The 18,444-nt window shown below is 39.7% G+C and overlaps 1 protein-coding gene across 2 annotated transcripts in view; it reads right to left on the bottom strand.

Moving 5' to 3' along the window:
• Arpc2 (actin related protein 2/3 complex subunit 2) overlaps window positions 1-16,809 on the bottom strand; it is a 30,535-nt gene extending 13,726 nt beyond the window's left edge. Inside the window, exons 1-5 of one of the 2 annotated variants that reach the window (XM_076866861.1) lie at window positions 16,714-16,809; window positions 16,417-16,498; window positions 7,984-8,018; window positions 5,712-5,824; window positions 1,732-1,777 (exon numbers count right to left, since the gene is read on the bottom strand). In XM_076866861.1, coding sequence (XP_076722976.1) covers window positions 1,732-1,777; window positions 5,712-5,824; window positions 7,984-8,018; window positions 16,417-16,490 — 268 coding nt within the window. In that variant the 5' untranslated portion in view covers window positions 16,491-16,498; window positions 16,714-16,809. Of the gene's footprint in view, window positions 1-1,731; window positions 1,778-5,711; window positions 5,825-7,983; window positions 8,019-16,416; window positions 16,499-16,681 lie in introns of both variants that reach the window. The other variant, XM_076866862.1, reaches the window with a different exon arrangement.
• Window positions 16,810-18,444: the final 1,635 nt, after the last annotated feature.

Genomic DNA, 18,444 nt, shown 5'->3' on the forward strand with positions numbered 1-18,444 from the left:
CCACATTTTGTGCACCTGAAAACCAAGCAAATAGAGATTTGCTGGGTCTATGAAATCAAATAAAACCATAACTAAAGTGTAACCTTAAATTTTAAGACTTCTTACATGAATAGGACATACTGAGAATGAAGAAAAGTAACAATCTATTATAGCCAGTTGAGTTTTCTAAACTTGCCTTAGTAAATCCAATAAACAAAGTGAAGAAAAGATGCTACTTTCACATGTTTATACTTTATACTTATAGGAACTCCGGGTCTGCAATCTAGCAATATTTGTGCTATAGCAAGAGATGGAAGAGAAGACCAAGGGAGAGAAACACCAACTCCCTATGTTGGGATCTTGGCTGTGACAAGCATGCCTAAGAATTCCAATATATGTTCTAGATCTGTTTGTTTGTTTATTTCTCTCTGTTAAACTCTGGATTCCTCAAGCCTACAGTGTTATTTATCTTGGTTTGTATTTCTGTGATACATTTGTTACATTAATTTGAGGATTAACAAATTTCAGTGTTCTTAAAGGCAGCAGAATACAACAGTCACTAATATGGCATTATGTAAACATTGTGAATGTGTAACTGATGTGATTCTGCAATTTGTATTTGGGGTAAAAATGGAAGTGCATAACTCACTTGAATCAAATGTATGAAAGATGAAAAAAAAATTTTTTTTTCAGTGTTCTTTATGGACTCCAAAAGCTTCCATCCATAGGCCAGAATGTTGCTCAGTGGTAGAGCACTTGTAGAGACTTGCCTAACATGTGAGGCCCTGGGTTTGATCCCTGGCAGCCTCTCAAAACAAAAACTTCACCCACAAATATTCCTAGTAACATGGCACATTCCAAAGGCACCTTTATTAGTCCCCCCCCCAAAGCAAAAATATAGGAGATATAAATTCTAATGGGGGCAGGAGGCAGTCATGTTGTGAATTTATCAAATTTTAAGGGGGTCTGGGGAACAAAAACTAGCCAAAGTAACTCTTGGTAATAGAATAGGAGACACACAAACAGAGACCTTCCTTCTCAGAACAGTTTATCAGTCAAGGTATAAAGTAACAATATTTGAGGAATAAATACTATCTTCAAATGATCCTACTATGTGGATCTCACTCTGGGACCCTGCTAAACCCTCTAAGCGAGGCATGCCATTTGACCCAATGGCAGGGGTTAAAAATGCTATTCTGTCTTTACACTTTAAACCTCCTTTAAAGCAAAAGAACACAGCTGTATTACTCATGAATGGCATGGTGCATTTCAATTTCTTCAAAGAAACACATCTATCATCTCTCAGAAAAATGGATTGAAGAGGGGGCTGACATTTTTGTTACTTGAAAATAGTGTTAATGAATATTTCTATTTCTTCTCCAAATATGCAGTGTACAGGGAAAGGTATTGCCAGGGGCTGTGAGTGGAATCAATATTTGCTCATTTGTCTTCTTAAAAGACATTTTAATCACCATACTCAATAGAGGTGGCCCCCTAGCTGAAAGATTAAGGAAGAACCATTTTTAGCCCCATCAAGAAAATGCTAATAATAAACATGAATTCTGCACACTCCACTATGTACCCGTAAACAGACTGCTTTAAAGGTTACTTTTATGGAGGAAGTGGAACCAGGACTGGGCCTCTGCAGACAAATGAATAGTATTTAAATAAAATCCTTTGGTTAGGAAAATCATAATACAAACATGACATGTCTCTTCATGTTATTTCATAGTTGCTCACATGACTACATACCTGATTCCGGATTTACCAAGAAACTCCCGTACACCCTCTTTAATAACTAGGAGGGGGAAAAAAAAAAAGTCAATCCAAAGCCCATGATAATTTTTATATTTCTGAGGCTCAAAGTACTTGACAAGTTCTTCTCAGCTAGCATTCTTTTTAACTTTTATTTGGCAAGTGGAAAGCTAGAAGGGGAAGCAAATTTATCTAAGTCACCAAAGAGGTGCCTCTTAAAACTGGATTAGTTTAGGAGCTATCTTTCAAAGATTTGATTAGACTCTGATACTCTGTTCTCCTTCATATTTTGCATTGCACTCAATCATCTTTTGGTTTTGAGAGAGCAGAAGGATGACAATTGCTATCATAGAGAATAGATTGGTAGTTACCAACTAAATGTACGCCAAGCCACAACCCGGATGAACAAATAAAAACAGGATTGTTGGAAACTAATTTCTGTTAGCCTGCTAATCTTAAATTTATTTAGCTCATAAAAAGCTTTTAAGACAGGACAGTAGTTAATGGAATCTCAGTTACTAATAACTGGTTCAACAAGTTGGTGGCACTCTATCTGGCTTTGCCCCCAAACCAATACTTACTGCTCGTAGTTTTTTTTTTTTTTTTTTAAGTAAATGACAAAACCAAAGCCCCCCTTTACATCTTCATATTTTTTCTGTCAGTAAGACTACTTCTCTTGATGGAATCTGCTTCTCAAATTATATGGTTAAGGAGACATGCTTTTTATTTTGGAAGGCATGGTTCTGACTTAAAAGTTGTATGGGGTACATCAAGCAGTGGACAAGCCGCTATTCGGAGAAACAAAAGAAGTAGCTATTGGGCTGGGGTTGTGGCTCAGAGGTGAAGCGCTCGCCTAGCATGCGTGAGGCACTGGGTTTGAACCTCAGCACCACATAGAGTAGAGCAAAAACATTGTGTCTACCTATAACTAAAAAATAAGTATTAAAAAAAAAAGTAGCTGTTCAAGTCAGTAACAATCTAATAAGCTTTTCAGCATTTAGCAGTCTTTGTACTTTTTAGACTTGGAATAATGACTAAAGCCCATTAAAAACTTATGGGAGGAAGGATGTCATCAGTATTCCTTAGAAGGTAAGGGCAATATAAAAATGAGGCCAATACACTAAAACTCAGTAGTATAACACAGGCTGCAGAATTTTGTCAACAGACAGCCAGTCAATTTCTTACCTCTCTCACCATAAATAAGCCTTTAGTATTTTTGGGATACTAAAGAGTATTTAATCTATGCTGAATTACAAAATTAAAAATGAAAAACACAAGCTTTTGTGTTTTTAGTAGAATTTTAGTAGCCACAGAAAAGCACTGTAAACACAGGTAGCACCGAGTCCTGCTCCATGTAAGCAGGCCCTTGTCTTATTCACAGTTGTGTGCTCAGCAGAGCAATAACCATCTGAAGGAATAGTGTTTTTCTTTTCATCTACGTGCAATGGACTATCTAGTATAAACCTAGGAATAAACCATATATTTTATGTTCCATTTGAAAAATTATTAAACAGTGAGGTTCTTCTCCAATAGCCCATTTTTTTTTGGGGGGGGTGCTGGAGATTGAATCCAGGACCTCACATGCTAAGCAAACATTCTACCACTGAACTATATCCACAAGTTTATGCCTGTGCTTAAATATTCTTTAGAAATGTCTTAGAAATGGCCTGCAAATAGTCCACTGTACAATTATTTCCTAGTATTTTACACATTTATTTAATAATAAACTTTCTAGCTATTTTCCAATAGCTAGAAGAAATTTCCAATCTGAAAATTTGGGTTATAGCATGGGTCCATGATCACATTGTTAAAGGTAACAGGTTAAGTAATGCCATATGTAGTTCCTAGTTAGTGATCATATGGACACTATGAGGGATCTTTTACAGATAGGAACTGAAGGGATAGATTCAAAGGCACAGAGTTTATTGTGGCATACAGTATTTGACCTTCAGGTGTCCCATGTGCCACTTCTCCTAAAGGCTTTGGGGAAAAGTAATATCCACATCCATAAGAGTTTGTGCTATCTCTGAGTTACAATTCTGCACTGCATACTACTGTTACTTAGGGGTACTTGGAGGAAGGGGAAATCAGATGTGTGAGAAACCACAGTTCCTTCAATTTAGTTTAACTCTAAGTTTACTCAGTCATTACTAGAGTCAGGTTTATACCCTTTTCAACTCCTCTGCACACTCTCCTTGGCTTTACCAGCCATTCCCTATTACTTCACTTGCATTTTTAACTATGATTCACATTTAAATTTGTGCCATCTCTCTCAATCTGACACCAGGAGATGGATGGAGGCAACCTGTCACTCATCACTGTTAATGTTCCCACACAGCAGCGAAGGCGGATTAAAAAGCCTTTTAAAATGGGCCTATGACAAAGTAACAAGCTTCCTGTGGTTATCACAGGCTGGTCACTGTTCAACCAAGGCAGGGAGCCATTTACTGTGCACTCAGTTCCAACACTTAACATTACTTACTCCACCCACTTGAGTGGGTGGGGCTGGTTCTTTGACCCTTCTGGTAGAGACAAGAATAGCAATATGTTCTGTAGTTCCATTGTAAGCAAAGCAAGGAATGGAAAGAAAATTTAAGACATCTAGTTCAGGAGGTGGGGAAGAAGCTTGGTGGAAGAGTGCTTGCTAGCGTGTGCAAAACAAAACAACTACTTCAATGCTGCATTCTCTTCCAGGATTATTACGGCACCTCGCTTTTTAGAAAGGGTTGTCTATGGAAAAATGATTATACAACTTTTTAGTTATCTGTTCAAATGTTCAACACTTCCTTCAAGCAGTTGTCTTGTTTACTTGTGTTCTTTATCTGGTGAGAAGAATTAGTTACCAACTTTACAAGACTAGGTCTTCCTCTTAAAGTACCCTGAATCCAAATTCTATAAATGTTCCTTCTTTCCTGGAACTGGGCAAATCAACTGCATGTGAATAACTAAGGGAAGTGACTATCTGTGGCTACTGGAATTCCCTTTAGTTAAGACCAATTTTAGTTTTTATATCAAAATATTTATTAAGTTTTGGACTATACTCCTTTACAAAGAGACTTTCATTATTTAATTTTAAAATTATTCAAAAGCTACTATTCGATTTTAGAAAGGAAATATTTATTGATTTCCTATATCTTCATTCAAAAGAGTAAGGCGAGTCTAGTTTGTTAAAACTAAGAAGTTTGAAAACTGATTCAGGAACTGAGTCATACTTCCTGCTTTGAGACCCAACCACAATGTGTGCACACTGGTGTAACAGCGTTTTCTTTCTTCCATAAATGGCTCTCCCTAGAACAACTACAGTTCAACAGGAACCAAACCTACTACTTCAGCTACTGCAAGACAGCAGTATATCAGGTATGGCCATCAAGAATTTCACAAGGCTTGGACATTTCTTGTTTCTCCTAAAATAGTTGTAAGGAAGAAGAGGTATTTAAAGAAGCCAACTCTAAAGAACAGCAACTTAACTTAAAGGGCAATAATTTGTACCTAAATTTGCAGAATAAGAAACTAAGAGTATAAAATTTAAGCCTTGATTATATAGCTGCCTTGCTAATGTGATAAAAATAGAATAGAACCTGTCTCATTCTTCTGGTAGCTACTTTTGTACTAGTCATGAACATATTCTTTGCTCTGTTTTTGGAGAACTAAGGTGTTTTGCTTTTATAAAATCTTGATCCTTTGTTATCTAAAAAAAGGTAAATCCCTAAAGTCATTAAACTTTGGTTAAAGAACATCTTTATCTCTCCATTATAAAAAGCAAGCAAATAAAGAACCAAAACCTTTTCTAGAAAACATTTCTTTACATGATTATACGAAATGGAGTCATATGGGAAATGGTTGGGTGGGCAAGCTATATGGAGTAGCTGGTGCCCATGAGGGTGACTTAGGGTCATGGATCTTCTAAGAGTGGCAAGCTGCCCACAAAATATGAAGAAGAAACAAAAGTCCTAAGGAAAATGATGTGGAACTCTTACCTCATCAGCACCATGTGCCTGAAGTTCCTTGTAGAATTTCAAAGAAATACTGACCATCACTTTCGTTTTGTCTCCATTAGGATTTGAAATGTGATAGAGGACCCCATCAAAATCTGTGAGGAAAGTAAGAAAGATTTCTTACCCTGAGAATAGGAAATAATCTAAGTACCTACCTTAGAGCAGGCCATAAAGAAGACTTCTGATATACAGGCATATAAGTAAAATGAAGTCTGTGGGAAGTCAGCAGAAACAACGGCACAGATTTGCTCAGTGCCAAAGCTTTTCTTACCCTAACCACAGCTCGGTGCTAAGGGAATTTTTAAAAAAAATCTCAAAGAAACCCAAAGCCAACAATAACAACAACAACAACACCCCCCCCCCCAACACTTCTATTGTAATGCTTTTTTTTTCTGGTACTGGAGTTTGAGCCCAAGGGTGCCAATGTTGTTTCATTCAGACCCCTCCCCAATGATTTATTTTGAGGTGAATCCTAGACATCATGCCATTTGACCCATGTATACTCCAGAACATATCTTCAAGAGATAAACTATTAAAAAAAAAAAAAAAAAAGCTGGGAATGGTGGTGCATGGTGCACACCTGTAATCCCAGCAACTCTGGAGGCTGAGGCAGAAGGACCACAAGTTCGAGGTCAGTCTCAGCAACTTAGAGAGACACTGTCTCAAAATAAAAAAGGGCTGAGGATGTAGTTAAGTGGCAGGTCTGATTTTTAAAAATACCATGTTAGGGGCTTAGGATGTGGCTCAAGTGGTAGTGTGCTCGCCTGGCATGCGTGTGGCCCGAGTTCGATCCTCAGCACCACATACAAACAAAGATGTTGTATCTGCCGCAATCTAAAAAATAAATATTAAAAAAAAATTCTCTCTCTCTCTTTAAAAAAAGTACCATGTTGGGGGCTGGGGATGTGGCTCAAGTGGTAGCGCGCTCGCCTGGCATGCGTGCGGCCCGGGTTCGATTCTCAGCACCACATACCAACAAAGATGTTGTGTCCGCCGAGAACTAAAAAAATAAATATTAAAAAATTCTCTCTCTCTCTCTCTCTCTCCCTCCCTCCCTCCTCTCTCACTCTCTTAAAAAAAAATACCATGTTAGGCATAATTTTAAAAATAATTTCTTAATATTAAATATCCAGCCAATTGTCTCAAAAATTCTGTAAACATTACTGTTTTACCCAAGAAGATCTATTACTGCATATGATTATCATTTAAGCCTCTTCTCATCTATGGGCCTATGCCCTTTTCAGGTGCTGTCTTCCTGCACTACAGTAGACTGATTTAGTCTGTGTAATTCTGAAGCTAGGTGCTGAGTGCCATTGCACAGACAGCTGGAAAGAGAATCAAAGGGAGATCTTACATTGCTAGTTAGTAGGAGAGGACAGAGATAGTGTCTGCTGTCCAAGCCACACATGGCACTTCAGAACTCTAGAAGTCTTTCAAGATCATCTAGTCAAGCACTTGTACTTTATAAAGAGTGATCATAAAAGTCCTTAAAGTTCAAAGAGCAAGAGAGTTGTATCAATATGCAATTCTTTTTTTTTTTTTCAAATATTTTATTTCTATGTGGTGTTGAGGATCGAACCCAGTACCTCATGCAAGCTAGGCGAGCACTCTGCCACTGAGGCACAACCCCAGCCCTCAATATACAATTCTTTACAGGTAATAGAAAGCAACGTTATCTCTGACTTGAACAAGGAAGGTTCTAGCATGCTCTTGTCTCCCCACAACTCTATATTTGGTACACTAAGACAATGGCTACTAGAAGATAATACTGTGAAACTTCCAAATTAAAAAGAACTTACTTACAAAATGAACCCCAAACTTCTAAGACACAAGTAATCTTATATAGTTTACCAAACTCCAAAGTCAGTTGTCAAATAATCAAATCCATGAAGTGGTCATCTAAAATAAAGACCTCAGCTGGGTGCAGTGGTGCATACCTGCAATCTCAGTGACTCTAATTGCTTAAACAGGAGGATCATAAATAAATTTGAGTTCAGCCTCAGCAACTTAGGAAAACCCTCAGCAACATAGTGAGGCCCTGCCTCAAAATAAAAAGGGCTGAAGATCTAACTCAATGGTAAAGCACTCCTGGATGAAATCCTTTGACTTCCCTGACTCTCAATAAAAATCAAACACCAAAAGAATCAAAAAGACTTGACAATCAAGGGACAGAATCCAAGATATCAGAGCTTATTATTTTAGGAACAATTTTATTTTCTATGTATCTTTTCTTAATAGTTTGAAAGACACTTACCTGCAAATGTTACTTCTACTGCTTCTGGTTTGTTTCTGTAAGACAAAACAAAAAGGCTTTCAGTTAACTGTACTGCTGCATTCAAGGGGACTAGGAAAAGTTCCTGTGCTTTACTTACAATTAGACCATTCTGTATAAACCTCAGGCTTACTGTTAAATAGAGTATACAATTCATTTGTATACCTGAACCTTTGGACTTGCTTAAAGTAGAAAATAAAAAAAGGACAGCTATTTTTTTTTTTTTTTTAACCTGTTGTTTGTAATCTCTTACCATGATCAGTGTTCACTTTCAATTCTGAATCCGGAGAACATATATATGTGAACTACGAAACAACATCTTTTGGTCAATGCCCCCTCAGGGTGGTGATGGGGGCAACAAATTCAACCAGAAAATGGCTAAGTATAATGTAGAATGATTTTTAATTTGCTTAAAGTGAAAGGATGATTTGGGGCCATAAAACAAAACAGTAAGTTATGTTCTGTTTCAAGGACCATCTGCAAGTCTTCCACATATCCTTCCCTGCTCTTCACATCACCAAAATACTTAACACTCTCCTTTATGAATCCCTCTCTGGTTCTACCTTACTTTTGTTTTGAAATCTTAGCTCTGTGCTTATAGAGAGTATAGCACAAAATAACACTGAAATCCCTGAGAATAGTCAACACCTTTTCTAGCTTTTTCTTCATGCTCATGTTTTGGGACAAATTAACATCCTTACACCCTGTTTTCTCATCTTGTCTATAAAATGGGAGAATACCCATGTTCCCATTAACCTCATAGAACTACTACATATAAAACAAGAGGTCAGACCTGAAAGAATTGGGAAGCAACAAAAATTAACTACCTGTTACTTTTTCTTAGCCTGGCACACACACTTCTATCTGACAAATTTTGTTATTACCTAGAAAGCATGACATACATACTATCTATGAACAATAATGGTTAATTATCCCCCCAGTGAAAAATTGTTTACATCTTCTCCTTTTCTTTAAAAAGCCAATAGTAGTAAATCAATGATGATGCTACTGCTTTAGCAGCTAGCTTCCCAGAACTCGAGTGATCTTGCTTTGTTTTATAAGCTAATAGACAGCATGGACGTATTCCAGATTTTTAAAAAATATTTATTTTCTGGTTGTAGTTGGACACAATACCTTTATTTTATTTGGATCAAACCCAGGGCCTCGCACATGAAAAATGAGCCCTCTACCGCTGAGCCACAACCCCAGCCCCTCCACATTTAATTTTGTACAACTTGCTTAAGACCTCTCAGTCAAGTACGTATCTTTTATGCTCTTTCTGCTCTCTCACTTGTGAAAGAAACAAGACAGATTTGCTCTCTAGGGAAATAACGGACTAGGCAACATGGTATTAAAAAATACTAGGTAACATGATTATTAAAAAGCTGATGCAGAAGCTAAACAACATCTTTCAAAAAATTGGTTTCTATTTAGGATGTAAATCCTGTTGGGGGAAAAAAAATCAACCTACATAAATAGTAATACAACGTTCCACCCTAATCAAGCACAATGGCACGCTATATTTCCAGCTACCCAGGATCACCAAGTTTGAGGCCAGCCTTAAGAACTTTGTGAGACACTGCCTCAAAATAAAAATAAAAAGGACTGGGGATGTAGCTGAGTAGTAGATTGCTTGCTTTACATGCAAGGCCCTGGCTCTAATGCTCAGTACCGCAAGTTTAAAAAAAGGAGAAGGTTCCAAAGTCATACATATGTGACAATAAATGTGTGCTGGGTTAGCATATCCAGTGAATTTATGGAAAGGCTGTGGGTTTAGAATGTGAGAAAAGAGTTAGATGAAAATGTAAATCGTTTAAAAAAAAAAAGAAAAGAAAATGTAAATCGCCTCTGATCTTTCACTTTGAAACTGTAGCCAGGAAATAAGGACAAAGAACAATCATTCCTCACCTCTAGAAACAAAAGTACAAAACAAAGAAATGGCAACATTAATCTATGGCCCATTTGAATGATAAAAATTAAAACGATGTCCAAGGGGAAGATGCACAAAACATTTTTCCTGGAGAAGGCTAGCAGTGCTGAAGATTCAGAGTTTATAGAAGTCCACATTGCAAAAAAAAAAAAAAAAAGTCCACAACTTCATAGATGGTTACTCACCCCCACACCCACCCTTTAACCTTTTGGCTTTACCTCAGTCAAGAAAGGGCTAAATTTCTTACTCTCCCTCTTTCGAAGAGAAAAATCAACTATAAATAAAGAATCTTATGGTTCCAGGCTATAAACATTTGACTCCAAAGGTTCTCCCCCCCAAAACATTCGACTCCAAGCCCCCCCCCGCCCCCCCGACGTAAAATACCCTGAGCATAGATTCCCACTGAGAAAAGTTGCTAAGATTGATCCCAAGTGGTTTGCTATGTGATTTAGGAATATCTGTTAAGTCACTGCTATTAATATTTTAGTTTACTATTCATGGCTGAACAAAAGGTTTGAAGAAGAAAGGCTGCCAAGGACACAATTAGGTCAAAGGAGACTTCAGAAGTCATCTGGGAGTTAGAGATCTGGAAACTCCATGTTCCCACATGGAGACTGCTCAGGGTGGAACCTACTATTAACAGGATTGTTTCTCGGTCCTAGAACTAGGTGTTGGTTGTTATCTTTCGTGGTTTAAAACTATGGCACAGAAGAGTAGATACAAACTGGTCTCCAAGGGAAGAATATAATTTAATAGGCCAAAAAGATATTTACTGTTCTACCATTTGCTAAATGGTAGAACAGTAAATATATTTCAGATATAGGGGGTGAGTTTAATTACAGAAAAAGTAAGACCGTCAGAGTTGATGGTTCCAAGTTCTGTCACTTACTGGCTATGTGACCGGTCACAGGCAATGATACTAAAAAGTGGTTGAGCCTCAAGTTCCTCTTTATCACTGAGGATAAAAACACCTTCCTCACGGGCTGTCGCGAATCCTAACTGAGATGATGTTATGTTCAACAAAGTTTCCCAACCAGTGTCTCATGACTAAATCACAGATATACAGAGATAATGATCCCCACAGCCTTTAAAGTAGCCAATGGCAGGATCTTTAGGCCAGGCTATTTACCTAACTGGGCCATACAAATATGATATGTTCTGTCTGCGCCATATGGTAAAGAAGACCAGGAACAACAAGGACAGAAGCACAAAAAAGTCCTTAATACACAGTAGTTACTCAATGTCTATATGCTCCCAACCCAGTTTTTTGATTCTAAATGGATCTACTATATTTTCACACAGATACATTTTTTTGAAATTTAAAAATTGTGTTAAAATATATTAACATGGCGCCTCGTTCACAAAATATCAGAAAATTTGTTTTTTTTTTTTTTTTTCTCCTCAAATAGAATCAGAGGAGACTAGACTGTGAAGTTGTGGTTAGGAGAAGTTTCAGGACTGGTAGCACTCAGAATCAGGAGTTGGTTAGCAGTGGTACAAGAAGAAATAAGATTCCTATTAGTGTCAGACTGTTGAATCCTAGAACAAGCCAGCTGGATGGTCCTTAAGTCACTGATTAGATAGCCCAAGATATTAAAACATGCTCAATTTATTCAGAGGGACTTCAAGCTCTTTTCTTTTCTTGGTTCTAGGGATTAAACTCAGAGGCACTCTACCTTTGAGCTACCCCTCCAGTCTTTTTTAATAGAAAGGATCTGCCGGGCGTGGTGTACCCCTGTAATCCCAGGAACTTGGGAGGCTGAGGCACAAAGATCATGAGTTCAAAGCCAGCGTCAGCAAAAGCGAGGCGCTAAGCAACTCAGTTTGACCCTGTCTCTAAATAAAATACAAAAAAGGGCTGGGGATGTGGCTTAGTGGTCAAGTGCCCCTGAGTTCAATTCCCAGTACCAAAAAAGAGAGACAGGATCTTGCTAAATTGCCTAGGCTGGTCTCCAACTTACCATCTTTCTGCCTCAGCCTCCCAATTAGCTGGGATTACAGGTGTGCACTATTGTGCTGGGCAAATTATTCTTTTGAGTTATTCTTAAAATTCCTTAGAAAAAAATTTCTATTCTTTTTCTAAAGAAGCTTCTGGAATGTCAATGATCAGTCAACAAAGAACTCCTGGCAAGTGTATTAGCTAATCCTTTTTTTCATTAAGGACTCTGCAGTTTTCATTCCTAAATGCATCCTAGGATCCAACTTCCCCCTGGAGCATTTGTGTCCCTCTTCGAGTTATCCAGTCTATGTCTTGAATTAGAGGGAATATTGCATTCAGCTCACTCTGATTACTCTTAAATCCTCTATAAGGCTAACATTATTCTTTGTGAGGAAAGCCTATGAAGTGCATCATATTAGATAAGGAGTAGTTCTCTTCTTTGCTAAGCTATATCTCAAAATATGGAGAACAAAGAGATTTTTAAAAGTGTCAGAAGAGTGATAATCTTTTAATGAAATCAATAATCATTCTATGTGGCTTCATTTATTCCTTCAAGAAAACACTCTATTGAGCTGACTATATACATATTGAGGATGCTGGGGAAACAACGATGACTTTTCAGTCCTAGCCCTGTACACATAAGGTTTGGCTGAGTGTAACTCTGGGGCTTCATACCCAACATGATCCCAAGGAGGCCAGAGGACAGGCAGCAGGTATGCTAGCTATAATGTCCTGTAAAAAGACCAACTACATCCTACTTCTTCTAACTGCTTAAACAATGTCCTAATTCTGATTCACTTTAAACCAGTCTGACTCTCTGTGGACATATGCAGCATATCTGGGACTGAGAACAAGGTATCAGCAAGATTTAATTTATTCCTTTCTAAAATTTCTCCTCCCACAGTCCTCGCCCACCCCAATTGGCACTGCTTGCTTACTGAGCTTCACTCCCCCTCACAGAACCACAGCTCTCCATAATATGCACAGGCTGCGTGGCAAGGAGCCAGCAGGCACTTAAAATCAACAGCAATTCGCATCTGACAGCATTTCCTTGGTTCTGAACTCCAGACTGCAGCTAACTTGACAGGCCTTGCTTTTGAGGCTGAAAAGGTTCTTGATGTGTACACAGCAACAAAAGAATTTAATTAATTTGCCAAATTACTTCTGCTTTAATTGTGGGTCTGGGTAAGAATTTCTAAATGAAAAGGCTATGCTGTTGGTAAGACCTGTATAGGATGTTATTTGCAGTGTTGGGTATAGCTTTTTAATCAGTCACATTTTGTTAGTTTGTAAGGCTTCCAGGAAGACAATTTACTAATAATCATTCCTTTGTGAGAACACATAGATAGTTCCATTAAGCTAGCTATAATGGTAGCAGCATTGTGGTAGGAAAAAGAAGAAATTTATTTGGAATGAATCTTAAGCTTTGCCAGAACTACCTCTAAATTAAAAGGTAATTGTGACCTGATATATTCTTAGATAGTGTACATGACAGAACTGCTTTACCCTAAAAGAAATCAAGACTTTTATTTATTTTTTAGAATTTTTTTTTAATATTTATTTTTTAGTTTTTGGCAGATACTACATCTTTGTTTTATGTGGTGCTGAGGATCGAACGCGGGCCGCACGTATGCCAGGTGAGCACGCTACCGATTGAGCCACATCCCCAGCCCGAAATCAAGACTTTTAGTAAAAGGTCAAGGCAAGAAGATTCAGCAAAATGATCTGAGAGGCATCATTAAAAAATTAACCTCTAAAGGAAATTAGTGCAATGGTATTCTGAAGTATTTACCATAAAAGAACTTTCAAGACCATCTTAGAAAGGCTGGGAATGTAATACTGGTAGAGTATCTGCCTAGTATGCACAAGGCCCTGGGTTCACCCCAGTAGTCCAGAAAAAAAAAATAAACAAACAAAAGACTATCTCAAGCATTCATTTTTGGTAGTTAGATCAGTGCCATTCAATAGAACTTTCTGTAATAATGGAAATGTTCTATATCCACACTGTCCAAAAACAGTAGCTACTATCCACATATGGCAATTAGAAATGTGACTGAGGAACTCAATTTTACTTTCTAAAAAATTTTTATTTAAATTTAACCAGCCACAAGCAGAGAACGAACTACTGTATTGGACATTGTAGAGTTGGAATGTGTACTCAGGAAAAAGGTATGCTGATCTATAATTTCCCTAGTTGGTTTATTCTGACAAGTACAAAATACAGGGTGGAGCTGACCTCTCCCAGCAGGTTCCCACACTGGCAAATCCTTTCAAACCTCCAGTGTTTCTCCTTTAAGTGATTCCTCTTCTTTAACTTCTTTCTCTAATCTCCACCCCAACACAATTCATCCCTTGGTGCCTCTGTAACTTTGCTAACAGGCTCTCTCTGAAAGGCCCCTTTTTTTCTATTGCTGCCTGGTGCTAGGTATTGGTAGGATCCCATAAATGTTTATGATGCTCACACTAGTCAACCTTGCTGTAAGTTCTGGTACATGCATGCACCTTGATTAACACTGCACTACTTCACTGTTGCCTCACCTTACTGGTATGCTTAGAAACTCACACTTGCTTGGAAGTTAACTTCTACTAGGTATTACATCTGTAATCAAAGGAAAATCCTACCTATATAATAATATAATGGTCCTTTTCAAAGATTTTCAAAATAATTTTCACCCAGAATGATTTGAACCTATTTATTCAAAGTCACATCTCAAAGGGGAAATAGGCCGGAATAAAAGACAAAACTTACTACCACCCAACCAATATTCACCACTACTACAAGGTTTACCTTTATAAGAGTCCTCGAAATTCTAATTTCTAATTAAAATAGACTTGACAGCCTACTTTAATCTCTCTGAAATGCTGCTCTTTTTAAGAAGTTTTCTAAAAGAAAAAGAATAAAGTTCTGAATAGTATGCCATACTATCAAATCACAAGTTATTAATATACAAATAAATGTAAATGTACTCTTACATTAAAAGGCGTGACTCTACTTGAAAATATAGCCATTTATCTCATGGAGCAACTTATAACCACCCAGGCCTCATTCTTTACTAGTCTGGACTTGAGAATGCATTAAGATCAGTTGTGAAAATGCAGAAGTTAATCCAGCTTCCTCCTATGTGACACTGCTCAAAAAATGTGCATAGCAATCACCCAAAGAGAACCTAGGCTGATTTACTTGAACAATTAAGATGTGAAGGGACTGGTAAGAGACGCTGAAGGCAAGAAATCAAACTAAAATAAAGCAAATGCAACCCTTGGCAGGAAACAGCACTGCCGAAAGCATGCATTAATTCAAGGAAAGTAGTGCTTTGTTTTATAGATAAAATCTGTGACCTTATAAAACAGACAGGACCCACAATATATTCGATTTAAGTGGTGGGTTAGTACCTTTTAAAAATGCCTGCAAGCCACGAGTTCATTTATGACCGTGTAGAATTTCCCCTCTATCAATCCTCTCCCTCAGTGAATCTCTTAAGCACTTACTTTCCTATTTCTGGTTCTCGGTTCACCAGAAACAGTTTGCATTTATTTCCTAACTGTGAAACCAAGATGTGAATCCCCATCCTCACAGATGGGGAAATGAAGCAGAGGAACGAGTCACAGACGGCCAAAAATTAGAAGCTAAAACACAACTCTTAACCTCATGTTTTAAATATTATATTAGAAAAGCAAAGCAGCTTTGGAGGAGGAGACGGTTCATCTTTGTGTCTGACAGAGAAGGTAGCCTTGGAATATGTCCCAAGGTTATCTATGAACTTCATAGATTCTGGAGGCTGAAGCGTGTAACTGGGCCAGGATGACTACAGAAGAAATCACAGACCAGGGTTTTGTTTAAAAATTTAAAAGATAACCATAAAGGCAAGGGGGTGGAGAAAGAGCATTAGAATCACAGAAAAGAGATAAGGAAGGGACTATTAACTTTGCTTGAGAAATAAATCTATAAAAATGGCTAGTGTCTCTCACAGTAGAGATCTGGAAAGAGAAGCTAGGAAGATGGCTTTTTTCTGGGGGTAAGATTGGGTCTACTTTCAGTCTTTACCCCTCCTGCTCCCTGGAGGACGTGGGGGTGGGGAACAAGAATGCCGGAGGTGATCTGGACCTGAACCACCTTCCCACCTCCAGTCCTGGGAATTCCTGAAACTACTTCCAACCCAATCCTTAACAGGCTCTCTCCGGGTTCGCAACAATAACGGGGAATATAGAGGGAAGGGGTTTCCTTCTCGCCCCAGAGGCATGGGCTCCTACTGCCAGAGTTGCGGCTCCTGCTGTCCTAACGTCCCACAGGTCTCCTGCCCTTTGGCATGCGCGCTCCTTCAGTCCACTCGCCGCTTCCGCATCCCTGCTCCAGCCTCTCCCCACGCATCTCTCCCCTCACCCCACCGCGCCCGGCAGTCTCCCACGTCTACCCCACAGGTGCAGCCCCTATGCCCTGCCGGAATCCCCATCTCTCTCCTCCAAGTCCTGAGGGCTGGACCACACCGGGAATTAACTCGGGTTAACTCTACCTCCCCCGCCACCCCCGGCCCCGGCGCGCGCTCACCCAGCAGCCGCGTTCTCGAACTTGAGCGCGAGCGTCTCCTCGATGATGCGGTTGTTCACCTCCAGCAAGATCATGGCGGCGGCTGCCCCGGGCAGGGGAAGGAGAAACAAGGGCGGGTGAGGGTGGGCAAGAGAGGGAAAGACTGAGGGAGCGGCCCTGCTGCCCCCTGAGGAGGGGGGCTGGGTGGGGTAGGAGGTTGAGGAGAAGGGGAGAGGGACCGGGGTGGGGAGAAGGGGAAGGCGCACAAATTGGCCCGCACACTCACTGACTGTGGAGATACCCAGCCACCTGACCGACCTGGCCCCAGAAGCCTGAACCCGCCTGCCGAGCCGCCGCCGCCACCGCTGCAGCCTCACCGACAAGCCCGGTCCCCGCCCAGCCCCCGGCTCTAGCCGGCCACTTCCGCTCTCACACCCACTTCCGCTCGCCGCCCAAACGCGCGGCCCCGCGGCGCCATTTCCGCTTCGATTCCAGCACGCGCACGCAGGCACGTAAGGGGCGTGTCTGGAAAGGTCGCGCTTGCGCGTGTGTGATGCTACCACCCTGCCTCTCCTTTCCTAAAGAACCGCCTCTCATCCAAATCTTTAGTAGTGTTTTCTCCACCGAGCTGGCGTTTCCCTAAGGTTGCTTCACCATCCAGCTGCTTCTTGCTGCTTGTCCCTGAGGCCCAACTCCACCTTCCGGTTCTGTCATTTCAGAGGCCCCTCAAGAAGCGCGCCCTTATCTCTCAGCGGGATTCTTTGCTTCTAGTTTGTAGGGGATGCCCCTTCCTCATCCTAGATAGGGACTATCCAGAGGCACCATCATGCATGCATTTCACCAATACGTATTTAGGGGGCTCTTGCTCAGTGCTGGTGATACTGCGGTGAATGAATAGACGAGGACCTGCCCTCCTAGAGTTTGGAGTCTGAAACAATAAATTTCAATTACGCAATTGCGCATTCTCAAAGGGCAATGGGGAAAGGAATGAGTAGTCCTTTAGGTTAATAGGCTGCCTAGATGAGCCTTTCTGGATTCCTGTCATGCTTCCATTTCTGTGCCTGGGGAGCTGCCTCCGGTGCTCTGGAACATGATATTCTCGCCCTTCAATACCTTTGCTAGGGAAATCTCTTCCCACTCATATGCCTGTAGAATCTGAAGTCATCTTTGTGCTGCATCTGCACCTTCTGCCTCTGTACCTTGTTTTGCATTTTCCCTCTTGCTGGGAAAGTATAACAAACTAAGTCGAGTCCTTCTACATGCAATGAAATGATTTATTTTCTGCTTAACAGTTGGGGGCCATACAAAAAAATGAACCAAAAAATCTAGTCCTATCGTCAAGGCCCTGATAGCCTTAAAATATATATATATATAAATTATTTTTAGTGGGTGATGGACCTTTATTTTTTTAAATTTTTTTTAGATGTTGATGAACCTTTATTTTATTCATTTATTTATATGTGGTGCTGAGAATTGAACCCAGTGCCTCACACATGACAGGCAAATGCTCTACCGCTGAGCCACAACCCCGCCTGGGCCCCCGCCCCAAGCATTTTATTTTAGTTAGTTATAGGTGGATACAGTGTCTTTATTTTACTTTATGTGGTGCTGAGGATCGAACCCAGTGCCTCACTGCATGCTAGGCCAGCGCTCTATCTCTGAGCCACAACCCCAGCCCCCAAAAGCATTTTAAAGGGAATTTTTTCCCTCCTAAGGTGCAACATATTTTTAGTTGATACTAAAATACTTGATACTTCCCAACTGAGTCAAGCTTGATGTAAAGAAAGACTTCCTTAAGTATATAACAAGGTATACTTTCTTTGATTTCCATCGTTAAAAAATTAATCTAGGCGTTGACATAGACACTGAAACAGGCAAATCTGGCTATGCTTGTCAAACCTAATTTGTTTTGTTCACTTTTAGTATTTGATTTTAGTTGACTTTAAAAATCACCAATTTTAGAGGTAAGCAATCTATTATTAGACTCCAGATGGCTTATTATAGATAACATCCCTGACAAACAGATTCTGATAGTTACAGTGGCCCAGG

This window comes from Callospermophilus lateralis, chromosome 9 (genome assembly GCF_048772815.1).
Source record: "Callospermophilus lateralis isolate mCalLat2 chromosome 9, mCalLat2.hap1, whole genome shotgun sequence".
Lineage (NCBI taxonomy): Eukaryota > Metazoa > Chordata > Mammalia > Rodentia > Sciuridae > Callospermophilus > Callospermophilus lateralis.